The following is an 18,068-nucleotide window of genomic DNA, read 5'->3' as shown; positions in this document are numbered from 1 at the left end:
TACTAATTGAGTGTATGTAAACTTCTGACCCACTGGGAATGAGATGAAATAAATAAAAGCTGAAATAAAACATTCTCTCTACTAATATTCTGACATTTCACATTCTTAAAATAAAGTGGTGATCCTAACTGACCTAAGACAGGGAATTTTTACTAGGATTAAATGTCATGAATTGTGAAAAACTGAGTTTAAATGTATTTGGCTAAGGTTAACATCCGACTTCAACTGTTTATATATATATACACTGAGAATACAAAACATTAAGAACACCTGCTCTTTCCATGACACAGACTGACCAGGTGAATCCAGGTGAATACTATGATCCCTTATTGATTTCACTTGTTAAATCCACTTCAATCAGTGTAGATGAAGGGGAGGAGACGGGGTAAAGAAGGATTTTTAAGTCTTGAGACAATTGAGACATGGATTGTGTATGTGTGCATACGCATACAGAGATACATGTTATACGGATACAACGTGAAGGATTGTCACACAGTCAGGCAACTGCAGTGTTCTCCTCAGTCAAACATACAAGAGGGCATGATAAAACCATACAGTACAGTACATGACCATGGACAGGCAAACAAAACATCTACATTTAGCCAGCTGACGCCTTTACGATGATGGATACAGTACAAGCTGGAACACCAGTGAGTCACCCCTCAATCAAAAAAAGGAGGAGAGAGAAGAAGAAGAAAAAAAGAGAAGGGAGGAAGGTTGTGGTGTGTGTGTGTATCATAGAATAAAAGAAGTGGGAAACCTGGACAGAGGGCATTGGCGGGAGCTGTAGATCTGCGCCTGCACGGGTCTCGAGGGTGTTGTGCTGTTGAAAGGTGTGGGAATCAGACTGGAGTCTAAATACAGTACAGTATCTTCGATCAGTTATTTTTTTAAAGGCACCACTCTTGACCGATGTACTGCATGGCACTGTAGTTGATGTGTCTCAACGTTTTCCTACTAGTTCTTCCCATGGTCTTGTTCCCAGTCTCACCACAGCCCCCACACATCATGTAGTGAGAGGCGTGGTCATCATAATCACTTGAAACTGAAATGAACCAGATCCCTGCTACAGAGTAAACTGTAAAGCTTTCTTTGGTTTCCATAATCTATCTAGTCCAACAGGGACCCCTGGGGATTACCCATACAGATGTTGCAATCAAAGAAAGGGAAACATTGTTGGATATGGCCCTATCTTTCAGACTAATAGCTTAATAGCATACACATACAGACCATTGTTCTTTGTACTGTGGTCATGCTTGTCAGTTTATATCCATATATTTCAATGTAGTATTCTTTATAGTACATGATAATGACTAAAAACATATACACCAAGACACAAGGCCATCAGAATTACTGTAACAGACATGACTTCAGATATTAGACAAGACTGCCCTCTGCTGGAAAACTGAAGAAGTACAGTAGGAAACTCAGTCAAACACACATTCAATACATGTTGTTGATGCATAAATAATATGTAATTTAAGTTTGTGATGAAATGTGAATTGAAACTGTATTTGAAAAAAATAACAATCATAATTGATTGCTACTGTAAATAGTAAAAACAGTCAACATTGAATGAAGACAAAATAACTTGTTCTTAAAATATTTAATGAGGAAAAAAGTAATGAGAAATGTTTAACATGGGAAACTCAAACATTTTAAAGAACTGTGGTGTGTGCGTGTGTGTGTGTGTGTGTGTGTGTGTGTGTGTGTGTGTACGTGCGCACATATAAGTGTGTGAGCTGAAGGTGTGGCCCCGTGTAGCTCAGTTGGTAGAGCATGGAGCTTGCAACGCCAGGGTTGTGGGTTCGATGGCCAGGGGGGCCAGTATGAAAATGTATGCACTAACTGTAAATCGCTCTGGATAAAATGTAAATGTAATGTAAATGTGTGTGTGTGATCTGAAGTCATCAGCTGAAAAGCTGGTCAGGTTCACACCTTGAAATCATCTTTGGACATGCGGCAGAAAAGTCGACGGAAGAATCTCATGACTCTGCTTTTCTTTGGTTTGATGACCACAACATCTTCTGGAAATTATATAAGGAGAAGATCAATCTCACACAATAGCTTAAATTATTTACAAAAACTGTCTAGTTATAATAAAACATTAGCTAATACCTTATATTACAGAGGGAAATGATAACCTGTCAAAGTGATCTGTGTTAATGTAACTCACCTGACTGGAGGTCAACTGGTTCATCCGTAACCTTGAGGTTGACTGGGTTAATGGTCAGGGCCAGGGGTGTTGTGATGTTGTCCACCTTAACTGGGGCAGCAACCAGGGTTGTTGTTGTGTTGTCCACCACTTTGTCATGGATAGTGGTCAAGGGCTCTTTGATGTCTGGCAGTGACAGGGGTCGAAGCACCTCCAACACCTTGACAGGGTTAGGGACAAATTCGTCGGAGATTGCCAGGTTCATGTCCACAGACTGAAAGCAAAAATATTAAATATTTAAGATATTTATTATTTAACATAACATTTGCAACATTGCAGATTTACTTTTTTTTACCAATATCGACAACAATACATTTTTGGATAAAATCAAATCAAATCATCAAATCAAATTTGATTTGTCACATACACGTGTTTAGCAGATGTTATAGCGGGTGTAGCGAAATGCTTGTGCTTCTAGCTCCGACAGTGCAGTATCAGAGATAACTGAATGAGTGGACTTTTATAAAGATAAACACTTGAAATCATTGCTTACTCCATTGCTCCCTGAATCTTCAGCCGTGTCCAAGTCTTCTGCTGAGAGGAACATCTTGGGGTACATTTTCTTTGCAAACAAGTTGGCCACCACTAAACATCTCTCCTCATCACATGTGAAGGCTTCAATCCCCAGGCACTGGGATGATGGATACCTCTTCATGTACTCCCAGTAGAAGGTGTAAGCCCAGTACTGCTTACTGTCAGAGTCGGTACATTTCTCCAGGTCCTCATTAATGATGTTGCGGAATCTGGCAGTGATGCTTTGAAACAGCGTGCAGATACGATCGGCGACAGTGAGGCACTCTGACACAAGGTCCTCTGATGCAGGAGGGAGCCTCTCCAGGAATAGCAGGACCATTTGTTTCAGGATGACTTTCGTGCCAAAGCCTGGCATGGCATTAGCTGCAAAGCATGGCGACGGAGTGCAGGTTGCTGGGGAAAAGCCTGGTGGTGGGGTGCAGGATGCCGAGGCAAAGCCTGGGGGTGGAATGCAGGGTGCTGGGGCAAAGCCTGGTGGTGGGGTGCAGGGTGCCGGGGCAAAGCCTGGTGGTGTGGTGCAGTGTGCCGGAGCACAGCCTGTTGGTGGCGGACAAAGTGAAGATCAGTCTTACATAAAAACTTTAAGTGGCACTCCAGTCTCCTTTTCACCTCATTTAACACCTGATTTACTTAACAAAAGTCACATCTCAATAGGTGGTCAAGGTATGTCATGACATAGCACAAGTGTGGGTAGGCTCTTTTGTTCTATGTTGCTTCTCTATTGTTCCCCAAGCAAGAGGGGAGGCCGATGACATCAAGTTATATTACATTTACGTCATTTAGCAGATGCTCTTATCCAGAGCGACTTACAGTTAGTGAGTGCATACATTTTTCATACTGGCCCCCCGTGGGAATTGAACCCACAACCCTGGCATTGCAAGCGCCATGCTCTACCAACTGAGCTACAGGAGGCCCTATTACAGTGAAAAATGATAACCTGTCAAAGTGATTGTGTCAATGTAACTCACCTGACTTCTCCAAGAACCGGAGGACAATGTGTCTCAGGATGGCCGGGGGAGGGACTGGTGGTGGGGGTAAGGATGCAAGAGCAAAGCCTGGTGGTGGGGTGCAGGATGCTGAGGCAAAGCCTGGGGGTGGAATGCAGGGTGCTGGGGAAAAGCCTGGTGGTGGGGTGCAGGGTGCCGGGCCAAAGCCTGGGGGTGGAATGCAGGGTGCTGGGGCAAAGCCTGGTGGTGGGGTGCAGGGTGCCGGGGAAAAGCCTGGGGGTGGAATGCAGGGTGCTGGGGAAAAGCCTGGTGGTGGGGTGCAGGGTGCCGGGGCAAAGCCTGGTCGTGGGGTGCAGGATGCCGAGGCAAAGCCTGGGGGTGGAATGCAGGGTGCTGGGGCAAAGCCTGGTGGTGGGGTGCAGGGTGCCGGGGCAAAGCCTGGTGGTGGGTTGCAGTTTGCCGGAGCACAGCCTGTTGGTGGCGGACAAAGTGAAGTTCAGTCTTACATAAAAACTTTAAGTGGCACTCCAGTCTCCTTTTCACCTCATGTAACACCTGATTTACTTAACAAAAGTCACATCTCAATAGGTGGTCCAGGTATGTCATGACATAGCACAAGTGTGGGTAGGCTCTTTTGTTCTATGTTGCTTCTCTATTGTTCCCCAAGCAAGGGGGGAGGCCGATGACATCAAGTTATATTACATTTACGTCATTTAGCAGATGCTCTTATCCATAGCGACTTACAGTTAGTGAGTGCATACATTTTTCATACTGGCCCCCCGTGGGAATTGAACCCACAACCCTGGCATTGCAAGCGCCATGCTCTACCAACTGAGCTACAGGAGGCCCTATTACAGTGAAAAATGATAACCTGTCAAAGTGATTGTGTCAATGTAACTCACCTGACTTCTCCAAGAACCGGAGGACAATGTGTCTCAGGATGGCCGGGGGAGGGACTGGTGGTGGGGGTAAGGATGCAAGAGAAAAGCCTGGTGGTGGGGTGCAGGATGCCGAGGCAAAGCCTGGGGGTGGAATGCAGGGTGCTGGGGCAAAGCCTGGTGGTGGGGTGCAGGGTGCCGGGGCAAAGCCTGGGGGTGGAATGCAGGGTGCTGGGGCAAAGCCTGGTGGTGGGGGGCATGATGCCGGGGAAAAGCCTGGTGGTGGGGGGCAGGATACTGGGGAAAAGCCTGGTGGTGGGGTGCAGGATGCAAGAGCAAAGCTTGGTGGTGGGGTGCATGGTGCCGGGGAAAAGCCTGGGGGTAGTATGCATGGTGCCGTGGCAAAGCCTGCAGTTGGAATGCAGGGTGCTGGGTGTTTGACCACAACATCCCCTTGAAATTAGAAGGAGAAGATCAATCTCATAAAAACACAACTTAATTACGAAATTGTCTAGTTACAAAACATTAGCTAATAAGTTATATTACATTTACCTGATGCTCTTATCCAGAGCGACTTACAGTTAGTGAGTGCATACATTTTTCATACTGCCACCCCATGGGAATTGAACCCACAACCCTGGCGTTGCAAGCGCCATGCTCTACCAACTGAGCTACAGGAGGCCCTATTACAGTAAGAAATGATAACCTGTCAAAGTGATTAGTGTCAATGTAACTCACCTGACTGGAGGTCAACTGGTGTAGTGGTCAGGGTTGTTGTGATGTTGTCCACTTTGACTGAGTTAGTGATTAGGGGTGCTGCTATGTCCACCGCTGGGGTAGTGGCCAGGGGTTGAAGCCAGTCCACCGCTTTGACAAGGATAGGGACAAAGTGGTCGGTGATTGCCAGGTTCACGTCCACAGACTGAAAGCAACAAGGATATCATATTTAACAGAACATTTGCAACATTTCAGATCTTCTTTTTACCAACAACGACAACAAAAATGTTTTGAATGAGTGGACTTTCATAAAGATAAACACTTGTAATCATTGCTTACCTCACTGCTCCCTGAAGCTGTTGTCCCTTCATCCAAGTCCTTCAGCTTTACCAGCTCCTCGACCACATGGTGAACCATGTGCCTCGTTAGCATGGTGGCCCTGGCAGATGTTGCAAACTTAAGTACCAGCTCTGTGCCAGTGTAGTGGTGAAGATGGGTATGGATGTTTGTCACCATCTCAAGGATCTGGTCCCAGCCAAGATGCCAGTTAGCCTTGCTCGCTCTCTTTGTGACTTTGACCCCACACAGTGACAGCTGGTGGATTATGTCATTTATGAGGGGCCAGTAATGAAGGTTGATGTCTTCCTCTAGGTGGCCTTCGAAGACTACATAAACTATCAGACCAATGATGGTCCTCAGGAGCTCCGAGGAGATTACCAGCTGGTCAGAACACTTTGGACGAACCTCGCTCGCCTTTGGCTCTGATAGCCAGCTGCGGATAGAGCTTAATGGAATGTAGTCAGCAGGAGCTTCAAACATCCTCTGGACTTTCGTGCTCACAGCTTCAATGATGGTGCTGATCAGGGTGGAACTTTGGATTAAAAGAGTCCTCCTAAGGTCCTCAGGGCTGCTTAGGAACTGGATCTTACGGTTGAGTGAGTGGACCATCCTGACACCAGTGGAACGTGAGTAGTAGACCTGAGCGACAGGAAGGGCCTTCAGAACTCCAGAGAGGTTATCCACTACTGGCAGCACTATGGTGACACTCATGTTGCTCAGGGCCATGGAGTACCGGTCACAGGGGCCTTCCATCTGGCGGGACCAGAGGGCCTGGAGCAGCCTGGGCACGATGTCCACCACCACCTTAGAGGGACAGCACAGCTTGGAGTACGGCTGGAAGGCCAGGCTCCGGGAAATGCTCTTTAGAGCTCTTACAACCTCATCGCAGACCTCAGGGTTTCTAAAATATACAAGCCAGAGAGACAAGAGGAAACACTTTTATGCACTTTGAAATGCATCCTCTGTAAGAAATATGCTGTATACAGTAAACTAAGTTTGATTGATTGATATAGGACCCTGCACTAGTCATTTCATATAGCATCAATGGATAGCTAGAATAATACATAGAGCAAACAACTGTAACATAGAGAGTGAATGTGACTCACAGGTAGGAGAGGTCAGTATTTAAGTCAAGTGAGTCAATGGGTTGACTAAGGTCGGTGGCCAACTCAGTAAAAGCCTCATGTTCAATGTCCCTCATTCTGAGTTGAGTGTTCACCTCCCAGGTCTGTCACAGTAAACAGGGGGTGCCATTAATGCCCATAGCAGTGAGGGGAAAATATTGACATCAACGTACCTTGAGCCAATGTTAAGGATATGGTTTATTAGAAAGAATAACTCACTAACTGTTTATTATCTTAACTTATACTGTAGATGTCTTTCTAATGTCTTACCAGGTGAGCTATGTCATTCCCTTCCGCTGCTTCCTTTCTGAACCTTAAAATCAAAAACAGAGTAACTCAACATGCCTGCCTTGTTTTCCTTCCTCTACTCTCACATTGATTTCTCAGTGAGCCTATGATAGTGAATCAGGCTCCCGAGTGGCGCAGCGGTCTAAGGCACTGCATCTCAGTGCTTGAGGCGTCACTACAGACCCCCTGGTTCGATTCCAGGCAGTATCACAACTGGCTGTGATTGGGAGTCCCATAGGGCGGCGCACAATTGGCCCAGCGTCGTCTGGGTTTGGCCGGTGTAGGCCGTCATTGGAAATAAGAATTTGTTCTTAACTGACTTGCCTAGTGAAAAAAATGTGTTGATGGGTGTGCCTGCAGAAATGTGGGTGGTCCAGAAACTTCCTGCATTTTTGCCATGAGGCTGAGAGAAAATGTTGCACTAAAGCTAAAATATAGATGTGTTGACTAATGAAGGCACTGAATTATGAGCTGTCTTGTTTGCTAAATGAACAAATTAAATAAGCAGTGGCATGGTGCATATAACCATAAAAGCACAGTGACATATGCCTCAATGCAGTCATATTTGTGGCTTATTGGGGGTGTGGCTTTCAGTTTTGTATTTTTGGTAACCCATCCCGTGAGAGTGAATGTCATTCCAGGTCATCTGTTCTGTTACATGTATATTTCATCAAATCTGACTAACCCAGTGCACTGATTGCTATGAATTCTATCTGATGGTGTTTGCATGTTTAAGTAAAAAGACAAATAATGTCCTATTTGGGAACACTGACAAGTAAAGAGTATTAAATAAATAAATATACAGTACCAGTCAATAGTTTGGACACACCTACACATTCAAGGGTTTTTCTTTATTTTTACTATTTTCTACATTGTAGAATAATAGTGAAGACATCAAACTATGAAATAACACATATGGAGTCATGTAGTAACCAAAAAAGTGTTAAACAAATCAAAATATATTATAGATTTTAGATTCTTCAAAGTAGCCACCCTTTGCCTTGAGGACAGCTTTGCACACTCTTGGCATTCTTTCAACCAGCTTCACCTGGAATGCTTTTCCAACAGTCTTGAAGGAGTTCCCACATATGCTGAGCACTTGTTGGCTGCATTTCCTTCACTCTGCGGTCCAACTCATCCCAAAAATCTTATGGAAGGATTCCAGACCTTGGTGGAACACCATGACCGCACTTTCAATACATTGCTTGAGCAATTCCGCGGATTGTCTATTAGGCAGCCAGCCACTACAGTAACCTCCTAGCCTCTTAGTAACCCCACTGTAAGCAGCGCGTCTCCCCAGCCTACCCTGGCTTCCAGAGAACCCTGCTTACCTCCTCAGGAATGCTATTCAGGAACCTGTCAGGCATTTCTCTCCCAGTGCTCCCTCATCTTCGAGCTGCAGCCCTCTTCTTTTCCCTTGGACCGCTCCAAGATAGCATACCTTATAACGCTGATGTCCGGGAGGGCTCTCGCCTGGGCTACGTCGGTGTGGGAGCAACAATCCACCGTGTGCTTCAGTCTGGAGGAGTTCATGGCAGAGTTGAAAAAGGTGTTCGATTTGACATGTTCCTTCACGGATTATCGGATTATAGGTTAAAGACGAGCTCGCAGCTCGTGAGCTTCCCATGGATCTCGACTCTCTCATTGCCTTGACCATACGGCTCGAAGGGCGGCTACGGGAACGTAGGAGGGAGAGGAGGTCTGTTCCCAGTCACACTCGCTCGTTCAAGGATCCCATCTCGCCGCCGAGGAATCCTGGAAGTCCCCGGCGTCTACATTACCGAGACAATCCGAGGTTACCCGACTTCCCCGGGTGGTATGGTGGGCCATACGGAGAATTTCCAATCTCCCATTACTCACACCCCTCTCCATGCCATCCTGCTGTGGGGTGACCGGTCTAAATCTCTCTGGGTACTCATTGACTCTGGGGCCGCCGATAGTTTTATGGATACTACCCTGGTGTCAGAGCTGGGAATCCCCACTCAACCCCTCTCCATTCCCATGGATGTCAGAGCGCTGGATGGGCGCTCTATTGGTAGAGTCACCCACAATACGGTTCCTATCATCCTGTGAGTGTCAGGTAACCACATTGAGTCTATGCAATTTCTGCTCATCAAATCTCCTCAGGTACCCGTGGTGTTTGGGTTTTCATTGCTCCAGAGGCACAATCCCCTTATCGACTGGACTGTTGGTTCTATCAAGGGTTGGAGCCCGTTCTGCCATGCTCATTGCCTGAAGTTGCCGCAGCCTGCCCCTGGGGTTTGCACATTTCTACCGCCATTTCATCCGGGGTTACAGCACCCTGGCTTCCCCCCTTTCAGCACTCACCTCTGCCAAGGTCCCGTTCACGTGGTCTCCAGCTGCTGACCGGGCGTTCTCAGACCTCAAGCATCGATTCACTACAGCTCCCATCTTAATCCATCCGGATCCGTCCCGTCAGTTCGTGGTGGAGGTCGACGCCTCGGACGTCGGAGAGGGGTCTGTCCTGTCCTAGCGTTCTGCCCAGGACCAAAAGCTGCATCCCTGCACTTTCCTTTCCCATCGTCTTAACACCACTGAGGTTCTGCGCCCTCATTGGGTCGTCGGCCAGCCTGTCCTCCGGTTTTCACTCCCAGTCTAACGGTCAGTCGGAGCCAACCCCACCACCTGGAGCCAGCAACTTGTGTGGGTGGAATACGCCCGCAACACCCTTCCCTGCTCGGCCACTGGTCTCTCGCCTTTTGAGTGTTCCATGGGATATCAGCCCCCACTCTTCCCTTGGCAAGAGGTCAGCATATCCTCGGCCCAGATGTTCGTCCGCCGCTGTCGCCGTACCTGGAAGAGAGCCCGGTCCGCTCTTCTGAAGACCACCTCCAGGTATCGGCGACAGGCGGACCACCACCAGAGCCCTGCTCCCCGCTTTCGTCTCAGGCAGAGGGTATGGCTGTCCACTCGGGATCTGCCCCTCCGGTTGGAGTCCCGCAAACTTTCCCCCCGTTTTATCAGCCTTTTTCTCATCTCTAAGATTCTTAGCCCCTCTGCTGTTTGTCTTCTTTTGCCCCGCACCCTCCGTATACATCCCACTTTTCATGTGTCTAGGATTAAACCTCTGTCTCACAGCTCTTTGTCTCCTGTTTCCAGGAGTGTCTGAGTGTTCGATCTCGGGGCAGGGGATTCCAGTACCTGGTTGACTGGGAGGGTTATGGCCCAGAGGAGAGGTGCTGGGTCCCCGCTAGGAACATCCTGGACTCAGCCCTCATTTCGGAGTTCTGCCGCCGGCACCCCGGTCAACCAGGTATGTGCCCGGGTAGGGTGCCACTGTCACACACTGATCTTGTCTCCACCAGGTGTCTCTCATTTTCCCCATTATCCCCTGTGTATTTATACCTGCATTTTCTGTTTGTCTGTTGCCAGTTCGTCTTGTCTTGTCAAGTCTTACCAGCGTGTTTTTCCCATTTTCCAGCATCTCTAGTTTCTGTTTTCTAGTCCTCCCGGTTCTGACCATTCTGCCTGCCCTGACCCTGAGTCTGCCTGCCGTTCTGTCCCTGATTGATGCTGTCTTGGATTACTGACCTCTGCCTGCCCTTAACCTGCCTTTTGCCTTCCCCCTGTTTTGTAATAAACATCTGAGATTTGAACTGTCTGCCTCCTGTGTCTGCATCTGGGTCTATCTAGAGTCGTGTTAGTGAGTGTTATAATATGATACAATATCAGTACTTTTTTCATTTACAACTTGTCTTAGTCCTATTATCAACTGATTTCAGCCAGTGTATGGCTGTGGATTGACTAGATTGTTTGTATGGAATGTTGGCATATTGGCAGTTAGTTAGAATCTTTTTTGGAATCATTCCACATAAACTGTCTAGGTAGCTAACAAACATACTGTGCAGATAATCTTCAAATTCATTTGTTTTACACAATATCTTATCACAGCACTGTCTGACAACTGGCATACCAACTCCCTTACCAAAATGGCTGACATTTTATACTGTCATAAGGAGGTTCATGTCCATTCTAGTATTCTAATTCCTAATTCTATGGTACATAGTACAAATAGCTGTACTCACTGCTCCAGGGTCTTGTTCTTAACAAGCCAGTTGCTCATGTCCTCCACAGTGGTGTGGTGAGGGACATGACTCTGGACGCCTTGTCTCTGGAGCACCAGAAACTGCTTCATCAGCTTCTTCTGCAAGACAAATCATGTAGCCTATAAGACAACCTAGAGTTTGCTTTAGCCGGTCTGAATTGACAGGTGGGCAGGGTTTGCACTAGGGATGTGCCAGCAGCATACCACCCTGCATTCCAATGCTGGCTTGCCTCTGAAGCTAAGCTGAGTTGGTCCTGGTTGGTCCCTCGATGGGAGACCAGATGCTGCTGGAAGTGGTGTTAGAGGGCCAGTAGAAGGCACTCTTTCCTCTGGTCTAAAAAACAATATCCCAATGCCCCAGGGCAGTGATTGGGGACATTGCCCTGTGTTGGGTGCAGTCTTTCAGATGGGACGTTAAACGGGTGTCCTGACTCTCTGTGGTCACTAATGATCCCATGGCACTTATCATAAGAGTAGGGGTGTTGACCCCGGTGTCATGGCTAAATTCCCAATCTGGCCCTCATACCATCATAGCCACCTAATCATCCCCAGCTTCTAATTGGCTCATTCATTCCCCTCCTCTCCTCTGTAACTATTCCACAGGTCATTTCTGTAAATGAGAATGTGTTCTCAGTCAACTTACCTGGTAAAATAAGGGTAAAATAAAGGACGTGACCAAGAACCTCTGTGAAGATGGGAGAACCTTCCAGAATGACAATCATCTCTGCAGCACTCCACCAATCAGGCCTTTATTGTAGTGGCCAGAAGGAAGCCACTCCTCAGTAAAAGGCACATGACAGCCCACTTGGAGTTTGCCAAAAGGCACCCAAAGGACTCTCAGACCATGAGAAACAAGATTCTCTGGTCTGATGAAACCAAGATTTAACTCTTTGGCCTGAATTCCAAGCGTCACGTCTGGAGGAAACCTGCCACCATCCCTATGGTGAAGCATGGTGGTGGCAGCATCATGCTGTGGGTTTTTCAGCGGCAGGGACTGGGAGACTAGTCAGGATCGAGGGAAAGATGAACGGAGCAAAGTACAAAGAGATCCATGATGAAAACTTGCTCCAGAGCACTTAGGACCTCATACTGGGGCGAAGGTTCAACTTCCAACAGGACAACGACCCTAAGCACATAGCCAAGAAAACGTAGGAGTGGCTTCGGGACAAGTCTCTTAATATCCTTGAGTGGCCCAACCCGAGCCCGGACTTGAACCTGATCTAACATCTCTGGAGAGACCTGAAAATAGCTGTGCAGCGACGTCCCCATCCAACCTGACAGAGTTTTAGAGGATCTGCAGAGAAGAATGGGAAAACTCCCCAAATACAGGTGTGCCAAGCTTGCAGCGTCAAAAGCTTGTAGCTACAAAAGCTGCTTCAACAAAGTATTGAGTAAAGGGTCTGAATACTTATGTAAATGTGATATTTCCGTATTTCTTTTTTTTCTCTAAAAACCTGTTTTTGCTTCGTCATTATGGGGTATTGTGTGTAGATTGAAGAAGGAAAAAACAATTTAATCCATTTTAGAATAAGGCTGTAATGTAACAAAAGTATTCAGACCCCTTGACTTTTTCCACCCCTTGACATAACAAGCACAAAATACGGAAATATCACATTTACATAAGTATTCAGACCCTTTACTCAGTACTTTGTTGAAGCACCTTGCTTAGGGAACACATTTGTTTTAATCCATTTTAGAATAAGGCTGTAATTTAACAAAATGTGGAAATGGTAAAGGGGTCTGAATACTTTCCGAAGGCACTGTATTGAGTCATGAAAGAGGAAGACATCAAAAAACTGTTCTGAGATCTGGGACTTGAAAAATACCCATTATCTCAAAACTATACATTTAGCATTTACTTAGATTTTTTTTGCACCACTTTTTCAGAAGAATGGCCATAAGCTCTTTATGGTAAAATGAATAAATACAGGTGCTTTAGAGCCCTTAGGAGAGGCATTGCTGTTTTTGTATTGCTCTGTGTCAATATGAAAACCTCCATGGAAGGGATATTTCACTAAAATTACATACTTATCACATTTTATTGATTAATAGCAAGTAGTTTACTGACTTTGGGTGTCAGAGACCAGAAAAATATATCAGTTTACTCATCCAGAGCTAAGCTTTAGCAATGTTGTTAGTTATCCATAGGATATAGTGTATTTGTTATTTTAGGGAACTATCACTTTAACAAATGTGTGATGAACATGAATTAATACATTTGATGATGTGATTAGAAAGAAAGAAGGGTATTCTTTTTATTTAATCATTAAATGTCTGTACTTTTCTATTGAAATTGAAAGAATTGTAACATTCTCTAACAGATAGAACCCTGATTGACATTTCAGAGCCATAAGGTTCTATCTGCGATTGCACCCCCCCTAAAAAAACGGATTTACAAATGTCTTAGAATTTTGATACTCAGCACTTTAGGTACCTTTAAGGCGAATACCTTAGTGGGTTATGAAATAAGAACTCACTACAAAACAGTTCTGAGATCTGCGATGTGAAAACTTTGATGCTCAATATCTCAGAACTATGCTTTGCGCAGATAGAACCTTATAGTCCCAAGGTCTCAAGGGGTTGACATGATTTTTTAATGACTACCCTTTCCTCTGTCCCCCATGCATACAACATCTGTAAGGTCCCTCAGTCAAGTATAGAATTTCAAGCACAGATTCAACTACAAAGACCAGGGAGGTTTTCAAAAGCGTCGTAAAGAAGGGCAGTGCTTGGTAGATGGGTAACAATAGCAATCAGACATTGAATATCTCTTTAAGTATGGTCAAGTTAATAATTATGCTGTGGATGATGTATTAAACCACCCAGACACATCAAAGATACAGTCGTCCTTTTTGGCCTAAATGCAAAGCCTATGTTTGAAGCAAATCCAACACAACACATCACTGAGTTAACTGCCTCCTTATTTTCAAGCATGGTGGTGGCTGGATCATGTTATGGGTATGCTTGTCATCGGCAAAGACTGGGGAGTTTTTCAGGATAAAAAGAAACGGGGCGGAGCTAAGCACAGGCAAAATCCTAGAGGAAAACCTGCTAAAGTCTGCTTTACACCAGACACTGGGAGAGGAATTCACCTTTCAGCAGGACAATAACAACACAAGGCCAAATCTACACTGGAGTTGCTTACCAAGAAGACAGTGAATGTTCCTGAGTGGCCAAGTTACAGTTTTTACTTAAATTTGTTTGACAATCTATGGCAAGACTTGAAAATAGCTGTCTAGCCATGATCTCCAACACCTAGAGAGACCTTCAATAATTAAAATAAATAAAATAATGGGCAAATACTGTACAATCCAAGTGTGCAAAGCTCTTAGAGACTTACCCAAGAATATTCACAGCTGTAAATGTTGCCAAAGGTGTTTCTAATATAGCACAACTTTGGATTTCCCCCATGTCTCAAAATGAATGTTTTTGATCGTTTGGAAGTTTTTAGGGAGTGAGCTTCTCCTCCTGCTTTGACCATGCAGTGCCGCTCACAAAAGTGAATGCTGTCCTCGTTATGAAATTATCAACTTTACCCTGTGTATCTAAAAATGACCATATACACTTATTGTTTAAAGCAAAACTACCAAAACTATTGCTGATGGTGAATCACTGGGGCTGAGCTCTCTGCCATCCAGGACCTCTGTACCAGGCATTGTGAAAAGAAGGCCCACAAAATTGTCAAAGACTCCAGCCACCCTAGTCATTGACTGTTCTCTCTGCTTCCGCACGGCAAGCGGTACCAGAGCAACAAGTCTGACACCAACAGGCACCTGAACAGCTTCTACCCCCAAGCTATAAGACTGCTAAATAGCTAACAAAATGGCTAAACAGACTATTTGCATTAACCCTTTTATTCTATAATTTTTTTTGCACTGACTCTATGCACACTCACAAGACTCTACATTGTAAATATGGTATTGGCACTGACCCTGGAACTGACCCTCTATATAGCTACTGACCCTGGAACTGAACCTGTATATAGCTTACTTACTTTCTGGTGTTCTTCTTATTTCTATTTCTCATGTGTTTTTGTTCTACTTTACTTTATTACTACTGATATTAATTACTATATTGTTGGGAAAGAGCTTGAAAGAAAGGCATTTCACTGTAGTTGTGCACGTAAATCTTGAAACTTGAAAACTTGAAACCTGAACAATCAAAATAAAATCGAATGTAAGCCCCGATCAGCAGGTAGGCTATAGCTACAGTAGCTGATATAGGTTTATCTCCGGTAGCTTACTTTTATTCCAGTAAAACAACATTTTAACAATAACCTATCAAATGACATTGGTTGTCACTCAACTAATAAAGCCTAATATTGCGCAAGCCATTTTACAAGCATTTGAATGCTGAAGGTGTCGCGCAGATGTGCAAGATGATGGTTGCAGTCCAAATACGTTAATTTTACCCCCTCAGCCCTCGCGCTAGCCATCCTGTCGAAACCAGATCAGTTTGATTGCCATCTTAAGTGGAGGTCCAATTCACAAACTTTGCCCCCCCCCCCCGACCCTCGATTTAGCTTGAGGGAGCGAGTGATTGTATCAACATGGCTGCATTTTCGGTATGTGAGACAAAATTATGAAGCTAGCTTGCAAAAAAAGAATATATCGATGACATTGATTTTAGCGTTGGCAAATGGGAATGATGCTCAAATTGGCTTAGTCTCGTAGTGAGGAGCCTATAAAACGTAGCTCGCTTCATAAACATATTTTTGGGGATTCTGAAATGTATTGGAATAGCTAAATGACCAAACTATAAAACTAGCAAGCCAGCTATGGGTAACTGTAGTTTGCTACCTGACAGGAGTGCTAGCTTACTTCGTTAGCTTGCTAGGTACATTAATAGCTTTAGGTTGGTTATTTTTAAGCTCAACTTCAAGATTTCCACCAAGGACATTTCCTCTCCGATCATCACCCTTACAAAAATGAATTTGTTGCCGCACACTTCCCGCAAGTTTGTGGCAAATTTGCTGCAAACTAAATAGTGTGCCACAAAATGTTGCCAAAAGTTTGCAAATGTTTATTGCCACTAGTGGCAAACAGTTCGCCAGAGTTATTTTTTCTGGCAGACAATTTTCTCAGGATTCAATTTGAATCTATGGCAAACCTGTGGCAACAAGTTCCAATACCAGTAATCGTTGATGACCAATCAGGGGGATTAGAAACATCTGTTGGAAAATGGAAACCAAGCTATCTAGCTAGCTAGCTACCTACCAAAGTTCTCCGGTGAGTGTCTAACTTATTAATGAACTTCCTAATAAACTTTAACATTTTATTAGCTAAATGATGCCTAGTTAGCAATGTCATGTTTTATGGGATAGAGTGATACGTTTTTTCAAATTCATAATAAATTGTACATTTGGCAAATTCGTAACATATAATAAGAATTGTAATTCGTATCATATCATACGGAATGGGTGATGGACATCCCCAAATTAATACATACCATACAAAACGTAACATATCATACTAAATGGAACGTTTTCATATTATCGTACAGAATAATACGAAATGCTCTGAGACCAGGTTGCCACGGTGGTCTGCAAACCCACAACCTACTGACCCACAGCCCTATGCGCTATCAAAATTCCCACGTTGCCATGTAATGCATACAGGATGAAGAACAATTTATAAAACTGCATATCTAAGGCTCTGGTCTGTCCAAGAAGTTAGGGAAAACGGTAGACATGTTCTCTGCTATCCACTTTGTTTTAGTTATTATTTTGGGTATAGTGGAGTGTCACTTCTTTTTTTTTTTAAGCATTCAAAGGAGGGTTTAGGTCAAATATGTTTTGCGGAAGGGAGGGACATCCATTTTCATTTCAGAGATGTCCGAATTTCTCCATGTAACCCTTATTATAAATAACGTTCATGCCCTAAAACATTCACATTTACTCCACTGTAACATACACTTCAGAAATAAGTGTTTTCTGAAATTAAGATTATTTAATTTTACCTGCTCATTGTAGTAACTCTTGTCCCAGCAGCGCTCTACAGTCTGCAGGTATTCAGCACTCGAACTGAACATCTTGAGAACATAACAACATATCAGTACTATACTTTCTACAAGGACATAATTGAACGATTAAAACTAAAATAAAATCATAGGATTTACCTGTGCAGATGTAGAAGAGGCACTCGGGTTTTTATTGCTAAAATCCATTAATTATTTGAGGAAATGATAGATGGACTTTTGACAATAACTAAAAATAAAGATGAGTAATTGTAGCTAATTCGCAAAAGTGTTCGTGCTTGGGTTGGCGCAAACTAATGTTTTTAGCTAACATTCTGACATTCTGGAGAAATCAAACATTCCATCTCCATAGAAATTGATTGTGAAGATACTGTTATGGATTGTGCGTATTGTTGCGTCTACTGTAGGCTACAGTTCGATAGTTGTCACACTGTGTGACAGGTGATGCGCTGCGCTCTCTTTGTTCACGCGTAAAAGCGAAAGCAAAAATGCATGATGTCGATAATCAAATAACCAAGCGAAAACATCAACATAGAGCTAATTGTCAGCAAAATTATGTTTGATTTGTTTGACTCCTGCGTAATTAAAGATACCTACATGTATTTATTACCAAAACATAAATGACAATGGCAATGGTTAGCCTATAAATACAGTCTACATTTATTTACACTTGCAAATAGACTATGTCTATCATCTATTTTGAATTACAATAATGTACAGTACCTGTCAAAAGTTTGGACACACATGCTCATTCAAGGGATTTTCTTTATTTTTTACTATTTTCTACATTGTAGAATAATAATGAAGACCTCAAAACTATGAAATAACACATATGGAATCATGTAGTAACCAAAAAAAGTGTTAAACAATTACAAATGTATTATAGATGTTAGATTCTTAAAAGTAGCCACCCTTTGCCTTGATGAAAGCTTTGCACACTCTTGGCATTCTCTCAACCAGCTTCACCTGGAATGCTTTTCCAAC

At 44.1% G+C, this 18,068-nt stretch overlaps 1 protein-coding gene across 4 annotated transcripts; it reads right to left on the bottom strand.

Moving 5' to 3' along the window:
- Positions 1-1,860: 1,860 nt before the first annotated feature.
- LOC121546994 lies at positions 1,861-17,347 on the bottom strand. 4 transcript variants are annotated; one of them, XM_045224035.1, is made up of 12 exons: positions 17,226-17,347; positions 17,067-17,138; positions 11,089-11,207; positions 7,025-7,067; positions 6,737-6,858; positions 5,631-6,531; positions 5,313-5,496; positions 4,599-5,027; positions 3,718-4,167; positions 2,709-3,286; positions 2,177-2,429; positions 1,861-2,027 (listed from the first exon to the last, which is right to left on the bottom strand). In XM_045224035.1, exons 1-12 carry the CDS (start codon positions 17,271-17,273, stop codon positions 1,933-1,935), a joined length of 3,294 nt encoding a protein of 1,097 aa, XP_045079970.1. In that variant the 5' UTR covers positions 17,274-17,347; the 3' UTR covers positions 1,861-1,932. The 4 variants fall into 4 exon arrangements, with proteins under 4 accessions (XP_045079970.1, XP_045079971.1, XP_045079972.1 ...); XM_045224036.1 differs by having other exon boundaries at positions 1,861-2,024; XM_045224037.1 differs by having other exon boundaries at positions 3,718-4,134; positions 4,719-5,027.
- Positions 17,348-18,068: the final 721 nt, after the last annotated feature.

Source organism: Coregonus clupeaformis, chromosome 12, assembly GCF_020615455.1.
Source record: "Coregonus clupeaformis isolate EN_2021a chromosome 12, ASM2061545v1, whole genome shotgun sequence".
Taxonomy (NCBI): Eukaryota; Metazoa; Chordata; class Actinopteri; order Salmoniformes; family Salmonidae; genus Coregonus; species Coregonus clupeaformis.
The sequence above is the reverse complement of the archived record's forward strand: the minus strand, read 5'-3'. Positions and strand labels throughout refer to the sequence as shown.